We start from the raw sequence: 26,629 nt of genomic DNA on the forward strand, positions 1-26,629 counted from the left end.
AAGTAAAAAATAAACCAGTATGAAATTACCAAAAAAGGTAATTTAATTACTTTGCTAATGAATGTATTGACACTCATATATTTGGCATGCAACCAAAACCAGACCATATTGTCACTGTCACTTTGACCCCGTATATGTCACCGTTGTCGTCACTAACTCTTCCGAAGTACCACGACACTCAATCCGAGGCAAGTCTGAGTCAGCTAACTGCCTACATGGAAAGGACAAAATATACGCTACAGTTTGCCTACGTATTATGTTCTTTTACTTGATAGATTTGTCTGCGTTTGCATTGCGCTTACCAAGACACAAATTTATCGACCTGTATTTGAAACAAATTCAGCAGCAAGAACTTATAAAAATTTTAGGCTGCTCCAGTGTCACATGACTGGGGTATGAGGAGCTCCCATTGTGATTAAACCGGAAGTGCCAATCAGCTTCCGGGAGGACTCCGTCCGGCTCCGCGGACTCAAGGAGAGAAAGGTAACGTCGTGGCTCCGCTCTGTACTTTTTGTTAATTCAGAACCGCCAGGGGAACCAACAGTCAATCCGCTACCATCCACACCTTAAACATGGACCTGGCACCTAGCGGTTCGATCCGCGGGTATCCGTTATGTCAGTAGGTCTGTCCCAAGGTAGTATTACTTTGTGATTTTTTTTCTCTTTTTTTATTTTTTATATATTTCTAGGGATTTAAAACACTTCTGGCGAAGTTGCCCAAAAAGGAATAGGATACATCTTCCCCTTGGAACTTGAGGACATTTATAGTTTTCAAAAGAAAATTGTATGAAAGAATCGGACGGAAAAAACAGATCTCACTAGAAAAGGCACAGAATCAGACCCTCAGTCCGGCCAGGTTGTCTCCCTTGTCTCCAATCTGTCTCTGGTAAGCAAAGCGGGCCGGTCCGAATAGCTGGTCTGCTGCGTGTGGGAAACCTTTAAAATCTGGCCTTATTTTTCAGAAATTATACACGGAATCAATCCGCTGTTACTGTTCTCCCGTCATATTTTTCTGAAGGCAGATGAAGTTTTTATTTGATCACTGTCGTGGGCGAGCTAGTGTGTCCCGTTTTGATGAACCCTCCTTTAAACTCCCAATCGCTCCCGATACCGACGTACCTTTGATTTGTATAAACATTTCCGGACATGTTTTCTTTCTCTTGTAAATGGTGGGGTAACTGAAACGGCAGTCCAGTACGAGTGTCATGCCGGTAGGAACAACCACGATGCTGCTTATCGCCGGTCGTCTCAACTGGGTGTAGGCCCCTTTGCCACCGATGGCTTGTGGGGAAAAAACCGTTATTTTAAAATTCGGCCCAGACAAACACCCGTGAAATGTGCGCTTTCTGGGACAGACCGGTCCATGGGGACGGCATCTTTTAGCCAGGTCTCCCGATACTGACATTCGGTTTGATCGAATGCCCTGATCCTGTCGGAGGCGGTGGGTCCACCGGGCCTGGCACGGAGGCCTTCTTTAGGGTGCAGACTTTGTACTCATCGGTTTAAACACTTTATTTTCTATTGCGGCACTTGTCCGCTGTGTTTTTAGTTGTTTAAAATGTGATTGATAAGCAGACATCTGTGCGCCCATGGGCCAGTGAATTCTGTCCTGGTTACGTGTTAAAACTACAATTTAATACGGATCTCTTCAATTTCGATGAATGGGACTCTTATCGGCACGTTTTATTGCCTTTTTCTGAGTATGAGTGGGTTCGGGGCCGAGCCGGACAGGGGGTCCGTTTTACCGGCAGCTGACACGTGTCCAGGCCGGTGTGCAGGTCTTCCTGCGGGTTATTTCGAGCGGTTTTGTCTTCCGGTACGCGGTGGCGTGCAGGTGTAGTCCTGCCCAGCTGAGTGTATTTTCACGCAGCCTGCGTGTTCTCACGCAGTTGGTACCGCCCGGGTCCGACTCGGCACTGCTTGAATGACAGTTGGGCGACATGTCCAAGTTCGACATTCTAGTCCGTTTGCCAGTCATCTGAGTTTGCACCGGCGTTGGAATGATGGTGGGTACCGATAACTGCTTTATCATATTTCCCTGCTACTGCGTATCTGGGTGGTTCACCGGCCCACCGCCCACCCTGTTTCTGGAACTTAGCTTTGTAGCCCATATCCGGCTGTTTTTTTTCTAGCTACGTGTCTATTTAGTAAAGTACTGGTTTTAGACAAACGGGTTCAAAGCACTTATATTCTCTGCTGGTTGAGCGCTACTGTTTATTGACAGTATATATCGGATGTACATGTCTGCTGTATAAAAGGCTGTAATTTACTCTATGTACTATGGATATATCCCTTGAACACGGCCATTTCTGTGGAGACTGCAGTTTCGGGTGGCCGGAATGACACGTCGAGCGAGAGGCCCACCGCCCTCGCCTGATTTCCCTAGCAGTTTGAAATAAAACTCCTTCATTCTCCCCTGTCAGTGAGCAAACGTATGTAAACGGCTATGGGTTTACTCCGACAACTCTTTACCGAAGTCTGGCCTGAAAAATTAGTGAGTAACCGCAGCATACGGAGATGGCGTACGCGGCCCGGAACCTGCGCACGTTCGCGGTTTTACGTTTTCTAGCCATGTTGTTAGTACAGTTAGCACCGTCTCGGTGAATTAGCACCGATGCTATTTAGCGTCGCCGCGAAGCGAGAGTGGTGGCGTGGCGAGCGCGTGAGTCTGTTCTTTTAAGGGGTTTTACTATGATTGGCCTGCGGCGCGCGGCGGCCCTCGAGCCGGGGCTGGAGCCGGTTAGCGTGTGCGCGAGCAGAGCAGGAAGCACGTGGTGCGTCCTGAGCCAGTGGGGAGGGCAACATGGCGCCGCCGAGGCGTTGCGGGAGAGAAGGTTCGCCGCGCTTGTATCAGCGCGTGTTTTCGTAGGCTTTACGTATCTCTCTGTGTTTGGTCACGATATGGGATATTTTTGCACGATTCGCCAAAGTTGTAGAAGAAATCGCCAACTGTTGGGAAATGGGTTGCAGGACCTTTAAAGACACGTTGAGGCCGACTCAAAATGGATCCCGCTTAACTGCTGGGGATTCCTCGCGTTTTTGTGGACTTTCTTCATAGTCACTTTGCCGCACAAAATACGACAAACTTCCATATTTTTTTAGTTTAACTCAACAGATTTATGCAAAACTAATTTTATAGTTTTAATATTTGTTCCCGATTTGAATAAAAAATGTGATCCCTATGTGACTGTCATTTATATCCAGGCAGCTGACACTAGCTTAAATGGTTATTATAGCGATGCGCTTCCTATAGGTAACTTACAGTTAAAAGTCCCATGTCTTCTACTGCATGCTTCGCCAATGATCTCACCCTGAAGAGGCAGCTTAAAATGTTTCTGCTGGAACTTTTAGAGACTCCATTTCTAAAAGGGGTTGATGTTATTCGATTACCATTAAGTTGTGGATTACCCTTTACAGATGTGATTGTAGTTTTTGGTTGTGGGGGGAGTGTCAGAGAAAGAGTGCACTGCATTAGCCTTGTAAGGTGGTGTGCCCATGTGAATTACTGTGTGTGTTTACAGGAAAGTGTTTTTCCTCTGACTCACAGTTTTGGGGCAGTGTGACAGACCCGTCCTGGGCACACTGCCATTTGTGCAGCTCTGTTTGCATTAACACAAGCAAGCACTGAGCCAGCTATGAGAGAACACTATAACCCAGTCACATGTGTAGACCGCTGGCAGAGGTGATGATTTCGTAGGCGATACTTTTATGCAGTCTACAAACACTTATTTTCTCTGTCCTTACATGAGTGTTGGGGTTGTGGTTGCTGGGAGTAATCTGCTCTATTCTCATGTTTCCTTTTTGGGGGGATAGTGGGCAGTCTGCTCAAACATGGTGCAGAGGTGCAGCAAGACAAGCAGTGTGCCCCAGATCTAGGGTTTAGGGCTCCTGCCACCCAATGTAGCCGTGTGAGTGGCAGACAATGCAGGGAGGGAGAGTACTAACCTTTACACTAAGAATACTAGATAAAACGGCACCAGTCTGCACCCCCGCTGGATGGGTGTCGTTTGTTGTGGTCTGAGCATGCTCTGTCCGGCTGCCCTGCCCTCACCCAATACTTCAGAATGCTGTGAGCAATAGAATGGCTGGCTCATGATTTAAATGCAGCCAGCATTGTACTGGTGGCCCTTGTGTATAGAGTTTTGAAATAGCTATACAAACTGAAACTTTAAAACTAAGGGATTTTTGAACTGAAACTCGGATAACTGTGAGATGAGTGTTTTAGCAAAGGCATTTATTACTCTGTAATGGCCTCTGCAGTCCTCCCAGCATGCACCTTGATGGAGGTGTTTAGTGGACTCTCGTCATTGGCTGAATGGCTACTGGTACTGCTCCATTTAGCAGTGTGTGCTGCTGTTAAACGGATCTTTATGCTGTGATAGTTTATAAGGGTGAGATGGCCAGTACCTGTCCTGTACTAATGAGGTACAGCAGCTGTATTGACACCAGCATTTGCATCAGCTGTATTCTATGTTCATGTGATGGAAATTCAAGCATTTTGCTTCTGGAACACGGGTAGTAATTCATGAAGTGTTTGACTCCTGGATGCCTTTCTTATAAATGGATGTTTCTAGTAAGTGTTTGCTGATTAAACATCTATTATCTTAGGAATCCTAATGTGATTACAGCCTGGATCCTTTATGCGTGTCATATCAAATCAAGGCTTCCTCATTTTTTGAATATCTATTTGATTTCTCGCAAAACTAAATCGGGATTTTTCAAACCAGTTCACAGAAGCGTAGTGTAAGTTGGCGAAACATAGCCCCCCCCCCCCTGCCCACGGCTGACACGTATTGGTGCAGAGTCCTTTTCTCTGTTTGATTTCCATTTGGCGGGTTCCTGGTTTGAGGGATTGAAGACCTCGATGAAATGCTCAGGGTATATTGTGAAGTTCTGCATGGCTTTTCTGTCCCTGCTGGCCTGCCGTACGCCGCCCCGTACCCGCGGCCGTGTGCTTGGCCGTCCCCTCCGTGCCTGTCTGAATTACCTTCTCTTCTCAGCTTTACACAGCTGCCAAGGTCTCCATGCGGAACCAGATGAAATGAATAAAGCCCCGCAGCCTATAGCAGGACCTTCCTCCACCCCTCATCCCGCCCCCTCTCCTGGACTCTCACAGGTACGTGTCACTTAGCTCCGCCCTTTAAACACTATCATTAGGGGAGTGACACTCACTTTTTGTTCCTTATTCTGTTTCCAGGCCACCTACCCTCCAGGACAGCCCCCTGTCGTGTTCACTACCCCACCCCCACCAATGAACCCCACAGCCCAATCCCGCCAGGTACGTCCCAGTGCCGCATCCCTGCGGGTCACCCAGAGCCCTTTGTGTGCTTTTCGCTTAGGAGGAAGAGCGTAGGCTTGGACGATTTCTAAAACCCAGAAGGGCTTTCTGATTCTGCTGTCCATTGTAAACGAAAGAATAGACCTTATGTCGCAGTGAGTGCAAATGTCCGAAGTCACTTTACTGCTTCTTGCATGTAGCTGAGCCTTTGATTGGCTGAAAAGCTCGGAGAGTCGTGTGAAACGGTGCAGTGCTTTAATGGCGCCTGCTGCCACGGTACCCAGCTGCTGTGCTGTGTGGTTTTCTGAATCCTCCCAGTTCCTGTGGTCCTAAACACTGCTCTGGCTCCCTCTCTGCCCTGTGTGGCTTTGGCCTCTGGCCTGTGCGGTGCTGTGCTCCTTACATCGACGGCTACTGGCGGGTTGTAGCTGTGGGAAGGTGAGACACAGGTTAGATGATTAGAGTGGCCGGCTCAAGGTCGTTCGATCCAGGCCCAGCTGTCGCATCTCTAAACGAGCCCTGAATCTCCAGATCTGTTCGTAGCCCTGTGTGTTGCAGGAGGTGATGGTGGCACTTTGTGTTTGTGTGCATGTGAGCTTGTGCTGCTCCTTCTGGCTGCCTGGCTGGCTTCAGCTTTGGGTAATGGGTTTTCCTGCCTTTTCTCCTGTCTCTGTCCTGTCTGCTGCTGAAGGGAGGATTCAGGTCGCTGCAGGTAATGCCCCCCCTTCCTCCTCCTAGTGCTGTGCCCCCCCAATTAATGCTCTCTTCCTTGGTGGCTGCTCGTTGTCCTTCCCCTCCTAAAAGCGTGCTGACCCCAGCATCTCTCTACAGCCGTACTATCAGAACCGGGCCAACCTTCCCAGCAGTGCCCAGCGGGTAACGTCCAGTGGTGGCGCCCGGGCCATGGGACCCACACATGTCTACCCATCCAACTCGCAGATGATGGTGATCCCTCAACAGCCGCTCCCATTTACCAACTCGCAGGGCCCGGCCACTTATTTCATCCCCTCCGGCCAGGTGAGTCGCCATGACGACAGTCTCGCTCAGCCTCTTGCTGGGCATTGGTTCACTCCTCTGAAATGCTGTTGCCCTCCCTATGGTGCAGCGATCTTCTGAGTCTGGCCTTGCCTCTGGGCAGTGCCGGCTTCTTGACCCTTCCTGAACTTTCTTCATTGTGCACCATCCAATAGCATGTCCTGTGTCATCGCAGCCCTCCTGACCTGTGGATTCTCACCCTGGGGAGCTGGGAGTGACTGCCACAGCTAGCCAGCTGTTAAAACAATGGGGCCTACCTCTCTAAATCACTCCCCCACCCCCCTCTCTTTCAGTATCGCTCGACCTATGTGGCCACCACACAGCAGTACCCGGTCCCCACGGGAACAACTGGCTTCTACCCTGGATCCAGCCCGGCAGAATATGGTACATATGGTAAGAGGCTCTGTTTGGGGCCTCGTCTGCCGAACGGGACCGTGGGGGCTGGGGGTGCAGTGACAGCAGCGCCGCCACGTGTCAGAAGATGGACCTACCTCTGTTCTCCTCTCTGGCTCCCTGGTTGTGGACTGTCACTCTCAGGGCCTCAACCAGAGGAGTGTGAATCTGTGCCGTAAATATTATTGGTCAGACGCTCTGGGCGATGGAAGATGGTGTCAAACTCAAGCGAGTTAAGAACCACCAGCCAGTACTGTGTGACCTGTTCTCAGTGTAAATGATCCCCCAAAATCCCCTGTCCTCCACTTTGAAAAATGATCGTCCAGTGCAGACATCTGCATTATTTTAGTAGTTATGTCTTTATCTCTGGGGCAGCTAACTTTAAATACTGATAGACTCAATATCCAAGGCTGACACATCGGGGGCTGATATCTTGTTTTTTGACCGATATTGGCCAATACCTATTTAATGGATGTCATGTGCCTCTAGTTAGCCGTGTGTTTGTGGTGTTGAGAAATGAAGCCGCCCACCTCTTTCAGCTGGAATGTGTGCCGCTAAGGCGGGGGTTTGCAAGGCCAGTCAGTCAGCTGACCAGTCATGTGACCATGACACAGCAAACCAGGCACAAGGACAGGGGCACGACCGGTATCTCTGAGCCTGAGCCATGCAGATTGTGTCTGTTCTGATTAGTGTGGCTGCGGTCAGTGGGAATGTAAAAAGTGGCGAGGGCGGTGTTTCCGGAAAGCTCCAGCAGACAGGAGTCAACCTATTTTATTTCCGTCTTCTGCGTAGGTGGTGGCGACTGACGGCTTGCGACGCACGCGCGCACATGCAATCGCGGTTTATTTTTAACTTTGGCTGCGCGCACCCCCCTTCCCTCCCCCCACCCCCACCTCAAATCCTCTCTGCAGTCAGGTTTGGGATTGCTAGGACCTCGGGCTTCAAGAAGTATCTATAACACACCCCCCTCCCCACCCAGGCCCAGTTTGAAACTGCTGTACTGGGTGTCTCGGGGTCAGCGAATGGGGAGCTTCTCCCGCAGGTGCTCAGAAGCCCGTGTCGCTCCGGGCAGCGTCTTGGGGACCCTCGTCTCAGACTCGGCTGACTGTGTGATCCTTCATTCGCTCGGCTCATGACTATATTTAGTCTGCTCTTCTGGTCAACAGCACAGTCAGTAATGCATGGAGTGTGCCAAGGAGACCGTATGACTGGGGGGGGGGGCGGTTGGGGGTATCCCAGGTAGGCTCCAGAGGAACAGTGTTGGTGTTTAGGTGGTTTCCCTGCTGAGGACCCGGCCTGCTCGTGAGCGTGTGCCGGTAGAATGGAGGTTTGCGTCCCTGGAGCGGCGCCTCCTACTGACACACACCTTCTCCAGCAGGAGCATTCTACACGACCCAGCCGCAGTACCCGGCACCTGTCCAGCCCACGCCGGTCATCATGAACGCGCCACCGCCACAGCAGCAACAGCAGCAGCAGCAACAGCAGGCCCCGGTCCACACAAAGCGGGAACGCAAGCAGGTAGGGGGCGCCGAGCGGACGCCGGGATTCGCGTTTGGGCTGCTTTAACCGGCTGCAGCTGAGCTCCAGAATGCTGGCCTCGTCCCGTCCGTCTCTGCTGATCCAGTTACTCTCCCAAGTAACGGCAGTCGCTCGGTGCGCCGCCTGGCTCGCGGAATGTTCTGGGACAGGAGTCTGCTGGGGGGGATTCCTGAGACTTGGGGGGGTTAGCTGAACTTTTGAAGCGGGGTCTTCTGAGCATTCAGTCTTCCCCTTTTGTGTCCTGATCTGGGGGATGGGTTTGGGGTGGGGGGCAGTTGAAGATTTGGGCTGCACTACTCCACGTGCCCCCCCCCCCCCCCAGCTTTTCCGGCTGCTCTGCCAGCAGGACTCTGAGAGGGCGGTGGCAGGCTGTTTCGCTCAGTGTCAGGCTGCCTGTGTTTGGAGAGCCGCCCCCCCTTCTCCGCCCCCCTGGCCCCATTCGCTGGGCCCGGAGTCCCGTGGGTGGGGGAGGTGGAGGGGGGGCTGCATTCCAGCTGCGCCGCTTCGCCAGGCCGGCCATTCTCTCGCTCGCTTGCTCTCTCGCTCTACGTGCTGGGAGAGGCCCAGGCGGGCTGCGTAACCACAGCCGGAGTTGCGAAAGAAGTAGGCCCGTTTGCCAGGGCCCTCGGCTCGAGCTCGGCACTCCAGCCCGGGGATGCGGGCGGCCTTGCCGTGGGCGTTGGCCTGGGGTGTATGGCCGCACTGGGTCCCTTGCTGACGGAGTTACGGTAGGTGAGGGTGGGGGGTTGCCTGTATGCATTTTCGTAAGTCGAGCCACTGTGATGAGCAGAAGTTCGCTCTGCTCAGGCCTCTGCCTGCTGCCTTTCCGGGCTGCTTCGGTTCTGATAACGTGCTGCGTGGCCTGCTGGCTGGAGCGGGAGCTGCCGGGACGTTTGCCTGGGCCCCCTGCAGGGTCGGCCGCAGAGTCAGCAGGGGCAGGCGAGTCCTGTAACGCCGCTGTTGCTGGCATCGCTCTGACTCGGGTGTGTTTTGCATTAATAGATTAGAATAAGAGACCCCAAGGACGGCCGTGACATCACAGACGAGATTATGTCTGGGGGCCGGTCCACCTCCACCCCCACCCCACCTCAGGTGAGGCAGTTTACTTTTTTTTTTTCTCCCCCCCCCCCCTCAGTTGCATAGTGGGACTGTGATCCTGGAGGACTGATCGCTTGTTTATGCCTTAGTCTGCTACTCTAGGCTCAGAAGGCGGTGTGGTTCAGGCGAATGGTGAGAATGTGACACCGGCTGCCATGGCAACCAAACCAGGTGAGTCGACACCTCCCATCCGTCCCACTCAGCCCTGGAACAGGTCTGCCACCTTCCTCCTGTGGTATCTGGGCTCAATCCTCCTCATTTTATTTTTTCAGATGATCGTGGAAAACCCACTGTGGTTTCAGCCCCTCCATCAAAGTCCCCCGAGCCAGGAAAGGCTGACCCTGTGGTGCCCCCCTGTGCCGAGGGTAAACCTGACATGGACAGTAAGGAGGCCCTCCTCCCCCCAGAGGTGCCGCTGCCCCCGGGGGAACCCTCCGCCAACACTAACACGACCTCTGCACCCCCAATGGGTGATGGCCCCGATGCCCCCGCCGGCCCCGATGCCCCCGCCAGCCCCTCTGCCGGCGCCCCCCTACAGCCAGAACCATCCGAGGTGGAAGAGGAGGTCCTAGCCACTGTTGCGGAGCTGAATCTGCAAGCATGTGACAAGGAGGAAGTGGAGAAGGAAGAGGAGCCGGACATAGTGGAGGTGGAGCCACTCACCGTCCCACTCACCCTGCCTAGTGCCATACCGTCTGCCACTAATGGCTTAAAGCCTACGGAGCCCGAGGCGAGCCCGGCTCCCGACCCCGAGGTCCCTCCCGAGTCCCCCATCGCTCAGCCCGAGGAGCTGCAGCTGGCCAATGGGTTGGCCACCCCCGGGGCGGCCGAGGCGGAGAGCACGCCCCAGGAGGTCCCCGAGAGCCCCGAGAGCCATGAGAGCCCCATCGCGGAGCCTGACGTGGCCCCACCGGACGAGGACTTCGCCGTAGCCGTGACCCCGCCCACACCTGCCGAGGAGGGGGAGGACGCACCCCCCCCGCAGAGTGCCCCTGCTGGGGAGACCTCTATGCAAGGTGCGTGTGAGCGTGCCCATGTGTTACCCTGACCTTCAGCCAACACCACCTACCTGGTGTCTGTCTGCTTGCCAGCGAAGCACCTTGATGACCTTGTGCTTTATGCTTCCACTAGCTGCTGTCTCCATGCCAAAGAAAAAAAGGAAGATGAAGGTCCTCAACAAGAAGGAGACAGGAGACCTTCTAGATGCCTTTAAGGAAGTATGTCTTTATACTGGCTTGGTGAAATGAAGCCTTATATTGGGAAATGAAGCCTTATATTGGGAAATGAAGCCTTATATTGGGATAGTGGAATATAGACGTTGTGGCCCATGTAATGCTCATTACCTCCATGTCCTCCCTCCATCAGGAGCAGGTGGTAGACAGCCACCCTGAATCGGAGCTGTCTCTCACCACCCCCACCCACATCGATGCAGAGGAGCCACAGCCTGCTCCGCCCACTGCCGAGGAGGTCGATGAGACCTGGGAGGAGAAGGAGGACAAGCTGGATGCTGAGAATATCGAACCCGAGACCCAGAAATATGACTACAAACAAGGTGATTTTTCTTCCCCTGCATTGCCGTCACTCGAGGTCTCTGCCTCAGTCTGTTGCTTCTTAAGTGCTTCTGTTCTTCTCTTCCAGAACAATGGAAACCTCTGAACCCAGAAGAGAAAAAGAAATACGACCGTGAGTTTCTATTGGGCTTTCAGTTCATCAGCGCTAGCATGCACAAGCCGGAGGGGCTGCCCCACATCAGTGACGTCGTCCTAGACAAGGTAGGTGCTGAATGTCCTACAGACCCGGCTTCCTGCTCGTCTGGCAGTAAGCCTGGTTCTGACAGCAAGTGTTTTGTCTTCAGGCCAACAAGACGCCCCTTCGGCCACTGGACCCCAGTCGCCTGACAGGCATGAACTGTGGTCCGGATTTCACCCCCCATTTTGCTAACCTGGGGAGGCCAATGGGAAGCAGAGGGCCGGTGAGTTATCGCGCTCGTCAGTAACGCTTCAATGCTGTGAACCCTGATTCTGGTGTAGGGCCTGGAATGCTCCCTACAGCTTCGGAGATCTTAATCATGGTGGTGCTGCCTGACACCCAACCTCCCTCCCCACTCATTGCCCTACAGCCATCCGGAATGGGCGGCCCCCGCCGTTCCCAGCAGGGCCAGAGGAAGGAGCCGCGCAAGATCATCGCCAGCGTGTCACTGAGCGACGACGTGCAGCTCAACAAGGCCGAGAAGGCCTGGAAGCCCAGCACGCGCAAGCAGTCCGTCAGCGTAGTGCGGGACGAGGACGACCCTGAGATTTCCCGTACGCTGGAGCTTTTCCGTCGCGTCCGCAGCATTCTCAACAAGCTCACGCCGCAGATGTTCCAGCAGCTCATGAAGCAGGTGCAGGACCTCACTATTGACACCGAGGAGCGGCTCAAGGGCGTCATCGACCTCATTTTCGAGAAGGCCATCTCCGAGCCTAACTTCTCCGTCGCCTATGCCAACATGTGCCGCTGTCTAATAGGGGTGAGTTTTCTGCCTGTGTTCTCGTGCTCCGGTGATGACCTCCATTTTGTGCCACGTGTCTGGGCCACTGATAGACCTGTGATGGTAATGAGGATCTGAGGAGCATAGTGTCTCGGGTCTCTGGATAATGTGCTGGGCTCCAGTTGTAGACGGACCATTTTATCTAATGCTCTCTCAACCTGCCAGCTCAAAGTCCCCACTGCCGACAAACCGGGAACCACTGTGAACTTCCGTAAGCTGCTGCTCAATCGCTGCCAGAAGGAGTTTGAGAAGGACAAGGATGACGACGAGATCTTTGATAAGAAGCAGAAGGAGCTGGACGCTGCATCTGTGGTCGGTTGATTGCATCACCCAATGCTCTGTTTCCTATCAGATATAAAAACTTGGAGGTTCTGTGCGTGTATGTTGTCGCATTGACATTGCTGCACTTGCCAGGAGGAGGAGAAGCAGCGTCTTAAGGAGGAGCTGGAGGACGCCAAGGACAAGGCACGGAGGAGGTCACTTGGCAACATTAAGTTTATCGGAGAGCTCTTCAAGCTGAAGATGCTGACGGAGCCCATCATGCACGACTGCATCGTCAAGCTCCTGAAGAACCACGATGAGGAGTCGCTGGAGTGCCTCTGCCGGCTGCTGTCCACCATCGGCAAGGACCTGGACTTCGAGAAGGCGAAGGTAGGTGTTGGTGTCCTGGGGATGTACAGCAACACAGGCTGAAGGCATCGTGAGCTGAACCCATGTTCATGTTGTCTGTAGCCCCGCATGGACCAGTACTTCAACCAGATGGAGAAGATCATCAAGGAGAGGAAGACTTCTTCACGAATCCGTTTCATGCTGCAGGACGTGCTGGATCTCAGACGGGTAATGCCACTCCCTCACTGCTGTTCAGTTCCCATCACCTGTAATGACATGCCTATCCTCATCCTCATCCTCGTGATCTTTGAGTTGAACTTATCCTGTTGCTTGGTGCTAGTCAACCCATCTGGTGGAACAGGTGACCACCTAGGTGCCATTTTATTGTGGTGGTGGGGGGGATTTGCCAATCTGTCCAAGGTTGCCAGGAGTTCTGCATGGGCTTCCACTGCCACTCTTGCTGCTCCACCTACTGCCCAGTGCTGAAGTGGATGACTTGTTTGAAATTGCTTGCTACAATGTCTTGGTGTTTCTTTGGAAAAATCCAACTTTTCTCTTTGCATGGTCCTTGGCCAGCATGGCTCCCTGAAGCATGACCCTGTGTGTTGACTGTCACAGCCACACAGACGCCCACACTTGTCTCCAGCCCTGGCTTGTGTGGGTTTGATGTAGGCTGAGAGACCCTCAGCAGTTAATGCAGGGGCGTTCCAGAGGTGGTGCCTCTGTGCCACAAGCTGAGACATCATCACTACCCGAGTCCTGCCAGTCCTTGCACCCCAGACTTTCGTTTGCTTCAATCTGCACGTGGTCTGGGGAGGCTCATCCAACAGAACCTTGTGGTTTCACTTCTGAGAGAAGTGAGGAAGTTGAGTGTTGTGCTTGCATGTCCTGAGCATTGCGCTTTACTCATAGCTTTTTAACTCTCCACAAACCTTTCAGAACAACTGGGTCCCACGGAGAGGAGACCAGGGTCCCAAGACCATCGAGCAGATCCACAAGGAGGCCGAGCTGGAGGAGCACCGGGAGCAGATAAAGGTGCAGCAGCAGCTGCTGTCGAAGAAGGATAGCCGTGGCGGCGGTGGTGGTGGTGGTGGTGGTGGCGGCGGCGGTGGTGGTGGTGGCAGCGGGCGGGGCGGCCTCCATCCTCCAGGGGGGCGCAACAGCCAGCCTCAGGACGAGGGCTGGAACACCGTCCCCATCTCCAAAAACCGCCCCATCGACACGAGTCGTCTCAGCAAAATCACAAAGGTTGGTGCTCTTAGCAGAGCCCGTCAGTTTGTGTCCGCTGCATCGGTGCTGAGACGTCTGCACTAATCTGCCATTTTTCCCTTCTCAAAACTTTTTCATGGTTCTCTTCAGCCTGGAGCCATGGACTTCAACAACCAGCTTCTTGCCCCTGGGGGCAAGGGCACCTGGGGCAGTTGGGGCAAGGGCAGCAGCGGGGGATCAGGGTCAAAGCCCAGCAGTGAATCTGGTAGGTTGTTGAAATACCTTATGACTGCATGGCAAGATTAGTTCATAACTCTATTCTAATATGGCACTGTAACCCACCCCCCTCAAGCCTCAGAATCGGGACGTCCTGCCACCAGCACCCTTAACCGCTTCTCGGCGCTCCAGTCTGCCTCTGGCCCAGCTCCCGCACCGGAGGCTGATCGTAAAGTCACCCACAGGTCTGTACCCCTCCCCCCCGCCCCCTGCAGAAAGCAGAATGGCCTCAGACACCCCTTGAATGTAACAACCCCCTCCTCACCGCCACCGCCTGCACAGGTCCAGCTCCAGTCGGGACCGCGGTGAACGGTTTGACCGCTCCGACCGCCTGGACCATGGCGCCGACCGCTTCGACCGCCGCGACGACCGCGGGTCCGACAGAGGTGACCGCAACAGGCCACCGGTCACCAAGAGGAGCTTCAGCAGGGAGGCTGAGGAACGTAGCCGTGAGCGGGAAAACCGCGGAGGCCCCGACCCGGTGCGGCGCGTGTCCAGCATGACCGAGGACCGCGACCGCGCCCGTAGCAAAGAGACAGGTATAGAGCCACACAGTTCTGAATGGCCGGTGTGTCACTCATTAGCCTGAATCATGTCTTTCTCTGTGTGCTTGCTGAATGTCGGCCTCTGAGTGACATCAGATTATATTATAATTACATTATATTTCTGTTCAGTGAAGCGAGAGACAGCCCCCACACCCCCCCCTGCTCCCATCAAGCCTTCCATGACTGAGGAGGAACTGGAGAAGAAGTCTTTGGCCATCATTGAGGAGTATCTACACATCAACGACATGAAGGTCAGCTTGTGCAAACAGTAGGGCTGCACCCCTGCAATGGGGACACCTTGGCACAGCGGTCGACGTCAAGTGGCTAACTGCAGTTTCTCCTCCCGGTCACAGGAGGCGCTGCAGTGCGTACAGGAAATGAACTCTGCTGCACTGCTCTTCGTGTTTGTGCGGGTCGGCGTCGAGTCGACGCTGGAGCGCAGCACCATCGCCCGCGAGCATATAGGCCTGCTGCTGCATCAGCTGGTGAAGGCTGGAACGCTGCCCCCAGAGCAGTACTACCGTGGGTGAGTCTCTAGCTCCCACTGGGGTCACATGACGCAGTAGGGTCCAACTGGGGTCACATGACGCAGTAGGGTCCGACTGGGGTCACATGACGCAGTAGGGTCCGACTGGGGTCACATGACGCAGTAGGGTCCGACTGGGGTCACATGACGCAGTAGGGTCCGACTGGGGTCACATGACGCAGTAGGGTCCGACTGGGGTCACATGACGCAGTAGGGTCCGACAGTCTTCTGTTGGCTTTGTCTTGGCCTTTTCGCTGGTTTCACTTACCGCCCAATACATGGACATGACCTAAAAAAAATTTCAGATCTCTATCTGCAAATTTTGCTTCCAGTGGAGTGAAAGGCACTAACATTTAGCCAGTCGTGGTACTTCTGCCCCCTCATCTGCTCTCAGCCGTGCAGCTTAAGCTTGAGGTAGCTTGGTAGAGCAGAGCTGCTCTTAAGTCGCGTTTATGAAGTGTGGTACAGATGTTACAAAAATGAATGAGAATTTTAACCAAATCAGCTGTGCACTGTGTACGTAAGGCAGGGTTATAATACATGGAAACGTTTTCATAAACTGAAATATAAAAATAAACCACAACAAATAAACTATTGCTTCCAAAACAACAAATAAAATACTTCCCATTAGTTTTTAAATACCAGTTTAGCCAAAGTGATGTTTCTTGTGCAGCGCACCTGAGCCTTCGCACTGCGGCGTGACGTTTTGTAGCTGCTAGCAAATTCGTACAACTTTGTCCATCTTAGAAATTACTAAAACCTGATATATACCTAGATTTACATCTTTAAAATAAAAACTAATGAATCAAACGTAGCGCTAACCTTGATTTCAGATGAAAATAAACACTAACCCTGACAGAGAACTACCTGGCTGTAGCAAATCATATTACGCCGGTATTTCCAGACCTTTTCACTCGACCATTGTTCCGCTACCCATTTTATCATTCTAATCAGAGTAGTAAAGATATTTGAAATAGTCCGACTTTACTTCCTGTATCATTCTAATCAGAGTAGTAAAGATATTAAATAGTCCGACTTTACTTCCTGCTACTTTTCATTTGTGTCACTGAGCTGTATTGCCTGTTGAGTGAATGACTGCATTTTTTTATTTTTTTTTTTTTTGGTTGTGTGGTTTTTATTTATATAGGATATTCACATTTCTTTTGACATTCCTGTGTCTAAATATTCCTAAGAATTCTAAGTCTATTGCTCATATTGAAAGGGTGTACTTGCATTATATATCAGACATAAAATGATCTTAAAATGGCAATAATGCAGTTCGCCGCAATCATTTCTGGGATAGTAAAAGTAGTTATGACAGGCCTAGTTTGACAGCCTGGCTGCCTTGCAGCTTCCGGGAGATTCTGGAGGTGGCGGAGGACATGGCCATCGACATCCCTCACATCTGGCTCTACCTGGCTGAGATCATCTGCCCCATGCTGTGTGAGGGCGGGATTCCCATGGCGCCGCTCTTCAGGCGAGTCCCAGCGATGCCGGCCCTTTCCTGAGGATCAGTCCCACCTCCCCGCTGCGTGCGTGACACTACTTCTCACGGTGTTTCCCCACAGGGAGCTGTCTAGGCCGCTGATTCCCCTGAGCAAGGCGGGCATACTGCTTGTGGAGATACTGACCCTGTTATGTAAAGGAATGGTGAGTGACGGCCAGCATGGTGTAAAGCTGCATGAGCGACACACGCAGACACTGAGACTCCCTCCCTGTCCCTCAGAGCCATAAGAAAGCTGGGGCTTTGTGGAGAGATGCAGGCCTTAGCTGGAAGGACTTCCTGCCTGAAGATGAGGATGTAAACAAATTTGTGACTGAAAAGGTAAGGTTGTGTGGGGCAGTTTTCTTTTTAAAAAAAAAAATGTGTGCAGTTAGTCCTGGAGCTGTGTTCAGTAGCGGTGGCGGCTGATTCTGGGCTCACCCCCTATGTGTAGAAAGTGGAATTCACTCTGGGCGAAGAGTCTGAGCAAACCAGCAAGAAGGAGACATCTTCTGAGGAGCTGAGCAAGCAGCTGGACAAGCTGTTTGAGGAGAAAACCAGCAACCAGAGGATCTTTGACTGGGTGGAGGTGTGTATCTGGGGGCGGTGGGATCCATTATCCTATCCCTGGACAGTGCCGTTTAACCAAAGTGTCTTCTGCAGGCTAACCTGGATGAACAGCAGATCAGCTCGAACATGTTTGTCCGCGTGTTGATGACCTCTGTATGCCAATCTGCTATTACCTGTAAGTGGACAGGCCACCTGGGGTTCATCTACTCAAGTGAGGGGTGGGGGAACACTGTTTTCACACATACTTACTTACTCCACAGCTGAGAATCCCTACAAGGTAGATGGCGAACAGATTACCCAGAGGGCCAAGGTACTGCAGAAGTACCTGACTGATGAGCAGAAGGAGCTGCAGGCATTATATGCCTTACAGGCTCTCATGGTGAAGATGGAGCAACCAGCGAGTAAGTGGGGTCGGGTGGGACTGGAAGGGTAAAACGTAATGAGACATGGAAGATGACACCTGTCTCCTGTGCTCACAGATCTGCTGCGCATGTTCTTCGACACGCTGTACGACGAGGACGTCATCAAGGAGGATGCGTTCTACCGGTGGGAGTCCAGTAAGGACCCTGCGGAGCAGTTAGGCAAGGGCGTGGCCCTCAAATCCGTCACCGCCTTCTTCACCTGGCTGCGGGAGGCGGAGGACGAGTCGGACAACAGCTAGGCAGCGCCGCACCCCCAGACCGTGGGCGGGTGAGCGGCGGCGAATCAGCGCGCGCGGCGGATCAGCGTGCGCGGCCCATGGCAGGTGGACTCATGATCAGAAACTCTGCTCGCGATCGAATCCAAGCAATCCACTGGGAGATTCTGCGCATCCTACACGCCACCGTTCATTTCCCTTCCCCTTTTCTGCCGAATGTCTTTAACAAAATTAAATAAAATGAGAATAATTCATGAAAAATGAAACTTATAAACTGTGGGAGTGCAGTTCCTTCAGTGTTTGAGGTTTTACCTTGTTTTAAAGCGTCGCTGTACACTATCGATGACAAAGTCCACGTCGACTAAGGCTGCTCTGTCTGAATATCATTGTCCTCATGGAACTCGATGCTCCGTCATGGTTCCTGTGTATGATTGTACACGGCCCTGTAGGTTAGTGTCCCCATTTTAAGTTGTAGGATTTTGGGAGTTTTTTTTATGTAAAGGAATTTTGAGGTGGATATGCTGGAGATTTCATAAAGGAGGCTTATGATTTTGTTTGCTGTCAATTGTGGGGGGCATGGGTGTGGCAGACTGGGTGGGATGGACATTTGGCCTTTTCTGGAAGGGGGGGGCGGGGTAGGTCACTATACTCCCCCCACAAGCCACGCTCTGCCTGTGTCCCTGTTGGAGGTTGCTCCTTACCCCTGGGGCCTGTGCAGCCCCACCAAGCCTGTAGTGGATTTTAAAATTAAATCATTAAAACTTGAACGTATATAAAGAAATCAACTTATGAGAAAGGCAAAAAAAAAAAAAACACACACACACATCCTAAAGCCTTTTCTGCTTCCATAAGTGGACATATTTCAGGAGAGTTCTGTAAATACTTGTTTTTTTTTTTTTTAATGAAATGCTAATGTAATGCCATGTAATTTTTTTTCCTTTACGAAAGTGGCAGTTTTCCTGTATGTATATTTTCCCTTGGCTAGCGGAAGGTGCTTGTGATCACCTGAATTCATTGATTTACGGTTGAAATTTGTAAATACTTTTTGCTTTAAGTATTTAATTAAAAGATTAATGCCTCTTTTCACATCAAACTGGAAAAATAAAGAACGTTGCAAATATGAACATCTGTGTGTGCCAGTTTGCCATGGGCTGCGGTCGGTGGGCGTCTGCTCTGCTTGAGCGAGTGGAAGCCTTTTGATGCCCCCATTGGATTCACTGCTTGCCTGGGACGTAACTGGCCGTGTGCACTGCTCTGCGGCACACAGCTGATTAACGGTGTTCAGTGGGGCTGAGTTTCAGCTGGGATTGTCCGTTGTAGAAGCGGGTCATCACGGAATCATGGAGTGTAGGAACGCGTACGTAAGTTATGCGGATCGACCAATGGATAAGTATTTCATCGTTATCCTGAGATCTCGGGCTTAAAGGGGGTTAAAAAGTTAAAGCCTGCTTTATTCCGTTCTTCGAGTGCTATTTCAGCTTGTCTCCAGGCGGGGGCACTATTGTATAATTTTCTATACTGCTTTTGTGCTCCCCTTTCTTGCCAGTTTGATTTTATTCAAGCCAGTCTTGTAGTTTCAGCTGCGTGTGGGTGGCAGCAAGTGAGGCGAGTCTAACTGTTGTGTAATTTATTTTTAAGCTGAACTTGCTTCTGAAGTGAGTCGTCCTGTGTAGGTGGAACCATAAAGATTATCCCCAGATCATCTGCAATGGACATTTAGTAGGCCTGACCAGGGCTCTATCACAACTCATAGCGTCTGTCCTTGATCGAAGTCTGTATCCTTAATAAGGGGTTAATGATTCATACCCTATATGGAAACTATTGAATGCTGTCTTGTAGACTATGACTCTAACGGCCCCTGTAAAATCAGATCATTATTGTACAGCAACTGTGCCCGGTACTGCTAATTACAGGCTAAAGTCTGACACTCCAAATGGGTTTACTTGCAGTCCAAGCGATTTGATTACGAGCCAAGTTACTGCTAAATCCAGTGAGCCCTGCGGTCCTGAAGGACCTGCCGCAGAATATGCCCATGAACTGCCACTAGGGGGTGCTGATTTTTCTCAGCTGATGGAATGTGTGAATCAGTCGCTTCAAAAATAATTACTGTGGCCACTGGCCTGATTTTCTGGGTGTTTGAACATATAGTTTGTTAAACATAATAATGTCTCCGGTAGAGGGAGCCATAATTATATGATATTTCCTTTTGCCTCCAGCTTCTGATATTTGGAGTTTGCAATAATATATAGTATTATTAGCTTGGCATTGGAAACAAATATCAGTAGGTGATAGTTAAGTTCCTTATGGTACTTTTTATGATAACACAGCTATTACTGATTGGCCCCTGACTAATAGAGGTGGTTCAGTGAGAGATTATATTCACGCCTTTCTTGGAAGTATGATTACAGTGCTTCATTGTCCCCTCACAAGTATTGTCATGGTGACTTTACATTTCTGTCTCCTGTACCTCTTTCTGCTGGCTACGTCTGGCCACTGCGCTGCTCCAGGTAAGCGATGTATCTGACCCGGTCACAGAGCACCGACTGGGTAATGGCCTTGTCCCACCATCCTTGCTTGGTAACTTCTACTCCTGTAAACAGACGCTGCAGGTATATGTTGATGTTTTAATCCAGGCACTGTCCTTCAATGAGATCCACAATTATTGTTGGAATAGACGCTACTGATTGATACTTTGTTGTGTGTATGAGTGGGTGCGAGGACCAATCCTGAGAATATCTATACAATAATTATTATCTATGCAATAGAAGCGGTGAGGTTTGCAGCTGTGAACCTGCTTTTACTGTATGTATCTGTGTCAGCTGAAGAAGAGAACCCAGAATTCTGGAGGAAGCTGGCTAAGGATGCCCTGCACTCAGCAATCAACCAAAAACTGAACACAAACGTCGCCAAGAACATCGTTCTTTTCCTGGGCGACGGTGAGGTTCCGCGTCTTCGTCGCATTCGGTACCCCCCCTTCCCGCCCGCCCGCATGCTGCCGCCGGAGCGCTTCCTGATGCCCAGTGTCTCCTCGTGCCCGCAGGAATGGGTGTCACCACGATCACGGCTGCGCGCATCCTGAAGGGCCAGCTGCAGAATCGCACGGGAGAGGAGACCGTTCTCACCATGGACACTTTCCCTCACGTGGGCCTGGTCAAGGTACTACAAGGCACCACGAAGGCACACCCACGTTCGCACAAGTGGGTTTGGTCAAAGTGCACGTGTGATCAGAGCATAATCAAGTTAGTGCCTGATTAGCTGATTAGTGAAACCTGCATAACAGCAAAGCACCGACACACACAGACATACAGATGGAATATTTAGCCCTGGTATGGCTTCTAGAAGTAGAATCAGTTATCAAATGTGAGGTAGCTGGCTTGTTGTCCCCCTGACAGCATCCAAAAGGATCCAACATCCCAAGAGTTTCCACACCATGCATGAATTGGGCAAACGGACAGGGAAACAGACAAGTGCAGGAACGATGACTTGTACACCAAACCTCAAAGCCAGTCCTTCCTCTTCGCTTTCTCTTCTCCTGTCCTACGCACTCATTCTCCCCTCTCTTTCCATTCGCACTCCTAGCGGCTGGTTATATTTGTATCTCTGGGTGGCAGCGAGTTCCAGTGAAATGTCACAGCTGAATTCATTATGGTGACATCGCCTTGATTCAGACTGCGTTCACACACCCTTTACCCAACAGCAATTTGTTACTCCAAATGTTCATACACTATTAGCATTATTTCTTACTGCCATTATCAAATAAAAACACAAAACACTGTGAAACCACTGACCACAGAAGTCGTGCTCTTTTCAGGTATATATTAGTGTTTATATTAGTGAGTTTGGTTTGTATGTTTGTGATGCGCACCTGCATCTCTGACCTCGTCCTACACAGGTGTATAGTGTCGACTTCCAAATCCCAGACAGTGCAGCTACAGGTACGGCCTACCTGTGTGGGGTAAAGACCAACCTGAACACAGTGGGGCTGAGTGCGGCAGCCCGGAATGGGGTGTGTCGTTCTCAGAAGGGCCGTGAGGTCACCTCCATCCTCAAATGGGCCAAGGATGCCGGTAAGTATTGGAGGTAGCTGATAATCACCCAGGGTCTGCCCAAGGCATAAGCGAATTACGCAGTTACGTCGGGCCCAGTGGCCACCAGGGGGCTCCCTGCATCAGCAGAAGGTGAGAAATGCCAGCTAGGTTAATCAGAATTTGCTTAGGGCCCCGAAAATGGTTGAGCCGGCCCTGCATTCACCAAACCTAAACCTTGTTGCTGTTGACTGTCCCAGATGCCCAGATCTTTTGGAGCTTCCTGGCTGAATCAACGTGAGATTTGACACACACTTTTACAGCTTTGTGTTATCTCCTGTAGTCTAAAACAGCTGGCGTCTCGCTTGTTTATCTGGTCCCTGTTATTGGGAATCGTGCTCAAAGTTTATTTAAGGCACTAATTACAGGCAGTAGATTGTGTGTTACATTACATTAGTGTTACATTAGCTTAAAAAGCCTGGACCACTGACCTGTCCCTTGGACATCATCTAGGTTTAGGTAATGCCACTTGAGTTGAGGAATGATACCTGACTGCTACACTTATTGAATGGACATTTTTCCTTTTGCGCTGAGAAAGTGAGATCTGATTGGCCGTCATCATCTCTGCTTACTAGGGAAGTCTGTGGGCATAGTTACAACGACCAGAGTGCAGCATGCGTCGCCAGCAGCCGCCTATGCCCACAGCGCCAGCCGGAAGTGGTACTGCGATTCAGACATGCCCGCCTCAGCGAAGAAAGAGGGCTGCACTGATATCGCCTCCCAGCTGCTCAATAACACGGACATCGATGTAAAAGTCGCAGTCACACACCTCCCCTGTAGGGGGCGACAGGCGTCTCTCTGTCAGGGTGTGCCAGACCGCGATGCCGCTCTTTTCTGCCCGTCAGGTGATCATCGGAGGAGGCAGGAAGTATATGACCCCCAAAGGAACCCTGGACCCTGAGTATCCGGCGGATGCCAAAGCAGCGGGCATGCGGGGAGACGGCCGCAATCTCATTTCCGAGTGGCAGCAAATGAAAGTGGGAAAGGTGACGAGCGAGAGAGAAACACTGGCACACAGGGAACAGCCTTCTATTCCAATGACAGAGTCAGCTATGGTCATGTGACAACATGCATGGTCACATGACTTCCAATCACATTCAAAAGGCTGGCGTTGCTTGTTCGCTACACAAAACACCCGAGTGCTGAAGCTCTTCCTCTCTTTGGTGTGAAGCAGGTGGCGCGCTACGTGTGGAACCGGACCGATTTTGACGCCGTTGACCCCAGTAATACAGACTACCTTCTGGGTCAGTGTCGTGGACATTTTGCCCACTTCGGGTCACCTCTGTAAGATGCACGTATTGACATTGAAGAGTCAGCCATCTCTCACTAAAACCCCATAGCATTGTTCGAACCCGGGGACCTGCGTTTTGACGTGGAGAGGGACCCTGCAATGGATCCCTCCCTGCCTGAGACCACAGAGAAGGCCATTCGCATCCTGCAAAGAAACCCCAAAGGGTTTTTCCTCTTTGTGGAAGGTGAGCCCTGGGAGATGCCCATTCCTGATAGACTGAAGTGGTCACATGATGATTCAGTGTCGCTATGATGGATGTTGGGCAACAACAGCAGTTAAAAGAAGACCGATAAATAGATACAGTGTTGCTGACATATTCAGGGAGCTAAATCACTGCCAGTCTTCTCTGATGGGAGCCTCGACCTGGAGCTTAGATTTCAGATGTTTACACTGGAACAGCATCGCAGTAACGAATTTCCCTAAAAAAAGATGTAAAGAATAGACGTCGTGCTGTGGGAACGCTTTCCTGTAACTGAAAAGCAGATTCTTTTATAATCTCTGGTACATTGTGTCAGGTGTCCATGTCCTCAGACGCCAAGCAGCAACAGGAAGTTCTGTCAACAGCCACTAAGAGCAAATCTGCCCTCTTTGTGCCCCTTTTCTGCCGTAGGCGGACGAATCGACCAGGGCCACCACGCTAGCCGGGCGTCCATGGCGCTGCATGAGACGGTAGCCCTGGACACCGCCGTGGAGAGAGCGCTGCAGCTGACCAGCGAAAACGACACCCTGACCTTGGTCACCGCTGACCACTCGCACTCTGTCTCCTTTAACGGCTACCCATTCCGTGGGAACAGCATTCTGGGTAAATTCCCCCCGCTGCAGCTTCCTGGTAACCTGAACACCCCCGATCAGGACCGACGTGGCACCGATATGCAAAATGGGTGCCATGTCCTTTCTCCTCTAACTACGCAAAACGCAGTCAGAACGCTGTCCGTCGGCACATGGCGAGGTCCAAACACACCCTGTCAGATTAGCACTCCCCGATTTGATGCAGTGCGTCCTCACACTGTGCTGTGTCTGCGAGTGTGAAAGTCTGTTGCGTGGGTGCGTATGCGCCTGCATGCCTGTTCAACTATAACACCACATTGTGGTTAGGTGTTAAGAAATACTTATATATATATATATATATATATATATACACACACACACACACACATATCAGGTGCTGTGTGTGTTTTTGTGTATGTGTACCTGATTCAGGGAGTCTCTTCTTCTCCCACAGGGAAATCTCCATTATTTGGACTGGACATGATGCCTTACACCACACTGATGTACGGAAACGGTCCAGGACATAAAATCATCGATAACAAGCGACCGGACATCCGTGGGGTGGACACAGGTCAGTTTAACATCCCCCACTGCTTCTAAGACCCATCTCCTATGACGAATTATCCTCCAAGACCTACTTAAGTCCTCCTCTCCTTCAGCATCAAAGGACTACGTGCAGCAGGCGGCCGTACCCACGGATTCGGAGACCCACGGAGGTGAGGATGTGGCTGTTCTGGCCCGAGGCCCCATGGGACATCTCTTCCACGGAGTGCAGGAGCAGAGCTACATCCCTCACGCGCTCGCCTACGCCGCCTGCATCGGCCCCGACCAGAGCCACTGCCCGCCACCCCCCACTCGAAGCTCCTCCCCCGTCCTGAGGGTCAGTGGGCCCATCATCCTCCTCAGCCTCCTGCTAGCTGCTCTGCTTCACTGACAACTGGGTATCTTTTCAACATCCTCCCCCCCAACTTCACCCAAGCACCAAAATCTCTTTCTGTCCTTTGTTCCCGTTTCAGTCCAACTTGGTATGAAGCCATTGTAATGCTGCTTTATGAATAGTTGGAAAATGATGATTCAATAAACTTTGGAGAAGTAGATGTAAGCTTGGTGAAGCACTCTGCTTTTTTGGGCAGTGTTTAGCTCAGCAGGTTGGTTTGTGGGTTCGAATCCCGTTGCTTGCTGAGGGCATTGTGTAACTCTGTGGGTTATGTTGTGGGTTCAAATCCCATGGCTGGCCAAGGGCAGTGTGTATCTCTGTGGGTTGGGTTGTGGGTTTGAATCCCATTGCTGGCCAATGGCAGTATGTACCTCAACAGGTTGGGTTGTGGGTTTCAATCACACAGCTGGTAGAAGGTGGTGTCTAACTCAGCAGTTTGGGGTTGTGGGTTTGAATCCCACGGCTGGCAGTGTGCAGCTCAGTGCAAGGTTGTGAGTTCAAACTCTCTGGCCGGCAGAGTAGTCCTCATTGTGTTCTTGAGGAAGCCCCTTAACCCTAACTATTCCCAGGGCACAGGTGCTGGCTGTCCCTATGCCCCGATCCCAAACTTCCTCTCACTTGTATATGCTGTTTCCCATGGAGAGTAAGGGGGTTTGTGAAAACTACCCAATTTCCCCATGGGAATAAAAAAATTAAACATCAGCTACAGATGCACTGGATCACATCACAACCCCTCCCATCACAAAGAGTACGTCTCAGTTTCCCATCCCTAACATCAATGGGGGTCGGTGAGTTGTGAGTCTTGTGCTAACTCCATGCCTCAGAGACACTTTCCACGGGTGATGGCCTGAAGCGCGTCTCCAGCAACACTGACCCGGGTGACTCATGCACGGTCCTCTCATGCAGGAACCCGGAACTGTCATTTATATGTAAAACAGGAAAATTGACTCGTATTTTCCTTGGCCCTTGTTGTGTTTGATCTTTCCTTCGGGAGATCTGCTCGGCTAATTAAGAGTCAGAGGTATCTTGCATCGGAGAGGTTGAGTATTGCAGCTAATAAATAATGCAAAATATTTAATGATCATTTTTGTACCATTATAAAAGATTATGGTAATTTGCAGCTCCTTTGTCCCTTGAGAACACAACCTTTGAGTCATATCAGTTTGAGGACAGATATAACATGGCTTTCCTGTATAGTACATTCTTTCTCTTTCATTTGCAATCAGTTCAGTGAGAGCAGAACAAACCCTTTGCCTCTGCAGTCTCCAGACTGCCTTGGGGTGAGGGGAAGTTATTTTTCTTATTCAGAAGAAATTTTGTAGCAGGCCCTTACCCAGAATGCATCTTGGTCTCCCACATGCAGCCACGTACTGAATTTTAGCCTACCTCAGCAGCTCTGAAGGGCGAGGTTTAGAATTTATTTATTCTAAATAAACCTTTGTGTCTATTTATTATTTTATGTATAGCTTTTGACTTCCAGAATTAAGTTATATTATTTTTAAGCAAACCTCACAATGAGTTCAGGAAACATAAATACATGTATATCAAAAACAGCTTTTAAATGTTGAATTAACTTTTTAGGCTCGGATCCAGATGAAACCTGTAACTCTGTATGTAGCCGTTAGTCAATGGTAGGCTACTATTCGTCTTTGCAGACTCGGCCATGTTACATCCATCTCGTTTTGAGACTCTCCCGGCTACAGACATGCAGAGGCCAAGGGCTTCTCTGCATTTTTGCAAATCAGTCGATTTCTGGAGCTTTGGTCCACCTCGGATGATTATCCGCACGGCACAGCTTCCAAACCTCACCCAACGATCGT

At 51.1% G+C, this 26,629-nt stretch overlaps 2 protein-coding genes and 1 non-coding gene across 11 annotated transcripts; all 3 read left to right on the forward strand.

The window, feature by feature from the left end:
* Positions 1 to 194: 194 nt before the first annotated feature.
* eif4g1a (eukaryotic translation initiation factor 4 gamma, 1a) lies at positions 195 to 18,852 on the forward strand. Of its 8 annotated transcripts, XM_072701178.1 has the most exons (32): positions 195 to 483; positions 690 to 886; positions 5,001 to 5,116; positions 5,198 to 5,278; positions 5,970 to 5,990; positions 6,110 to 6,295; positions 6,607 to 6,706; positions 8,082 to 8,224; positions 9,248 to 9,337; positions 9,433 to 9,514; positions 9,616 to 10,359; positions 10,475 to 10,560; positions 10,709 to 10,895; positions 10,982 to 11,115; positions 11,199 to 11,315; positions 11,463 to 11,852; positions 12,039 to 12,185; positions 12,288 to 12,524; positions 12,606 to 12,710; positions 13,422 to 13,730; positions 13,842 to 13,956; positions 14,044 to 14,152; positions 14,250 to 14,506; positions 14,642 to 14,763; positions 14,866 to 15,038; positions 16,390 to 16,519; positions 16,611 to 16,688; positions 16,765 to 16,863; positions 16,976 to 17,110; positions 17,185 to 17,266; positions 17,352 to 17,492; positions 17,571 to 18,852. In XM_072701178.1, the coding sequence occupies exons 3-32, from the start codon at positions 5,042 to 5,044 to the stop codon at positions 17,750 to 17,752; spliced, it is 4,857 nt and encodes a 1,618-aa protein (XP_072557279.1). In that variant the 5' UTR covers positions 195 to 483; positions 690 to 886; positions 5,001 to 5,041; the 3' UTR covers positions 17,753 to 18,852. The 8 variants fall into 8 exon arrangements, with proteins under 8 accessions (XP_072557279.1, XP_072557280.1, XP_072557278.1 ...); XM_072701179.1 differs by lacking the exon at positions 690 to 886; XM_072701177.1 differs by lacking the exon at positions 195 to 483 and having other exon boundaries at positions 490 to 886.
* On the forward strand, positions 11,879 to 11,955 carry LOC111849954 (small nucleolar RNA SNORD66). The gene has a single exon (XR_002839671.1). It is a non-coding gene; the product is annotated as a small nucleolar RNA SNORD66 (small nucleolar RNA).
* Positions 18,853 to 20,105: 1,253 nt separating the features above from the next.
* On the forward strand, positions 20,106 to 24,974 carry alp3 (alkaline phosphatase 3). Of its 2 annotated transcripts, none has more exons than XM_072701607.1 (11): positions 20,106 to 20,235; positions 20,548 to 20,664; positions 20,769 to 20,884; positions 21,621 to 21,795; positions 22,389 to 22,561; positions 22,659 to 22,799; positions 22,985 to 23,057; positions 23,154 to 23,288; positions 23,715 to 23,906; positions 24,327 to 24,443; positions 24,532 to 24,974. In XM_072701607.1, the coding sequence occupies exons 1-11, from the start codon at positions 20,127 to 20,129 to the stop codon at positions 24,804 to 24,806; spliced, it is 1,623 nt and encodes a 540-aa protein (XP_072557708.1). In that variant the 5' UTR covers positions 20,106 to 20,126; the 3' UTR covers positions 24,807 to 24,974. The 2 variants fall into 2 exon arrangements, with proteins under 2 accessions (XP_072557708.1, XP_023677268.2); XM_023821500.2 differs by having other exon boundaries at positions 22,988 to 23,057.
* Positions 24,975 to 26,629: the final 1,655 nt, after the last annotated feature.

The sequence above is a fragment of the Paramormyrops kingsleyae genome, chromosome 17 (genome assembly GCF_048594095.1).
Source record: "Paramormyrops kingsleyae isolate MSU_618 chromosome 17, PKINGS_0.4, whole genome shotgun sequence".
NCBI classification, from domain to species: domain Eukaryota; kingdom Metazoa; phylum Chordata; class Actinopteri; order Osteoglossiformes; family Mormyridae; genus Paramormyrops; species Paramormyrops kingsleyae.

Coding starts and splice junctions, on each gene's coding strand:
- eif4g1a (XM_072701172.1), top strand. CDS start 1,925: ATGACAGTTGGGCGACATGTCCAAGTTCGACATTCTAGTCCGTTTGCC. Junction 6,296..6,606: donor ATTTCATCCCCTCCGGCCAG/GTGAGTCGCCAT, acceptor CCTCTCTTTCAG/TATCGCTCGACCTATGTGGC. Junction 16,689..16,764: donor CCCTGTTATGTAAAGGAATG/GTGAGTGACGGC, acceptor CCTGTCCCTCAG/AGCCATAAGAAAGCTGGGGC.
- alp3 (XM_072701607.1), top strand. CDS start 20,127: ATGATTACAGTGCTTCATTGTCCCCTCACAAGTATTGTCATGGTGACT. Junction 20,236..20,547: donor TGGCCACTGCGCTGCTCCAG/GTAAGCGATGTA, acceptor TATCTGTGTCAG/CTGAAGAAGAGAACCCAGAA. Junction 23,907..24,326: donor CCGTGGGAACAGCATTCTGG/GTAAATTCCCCC, acceptor CTTCTCCCACAG/GGAAATCTCCATTATTTGGA.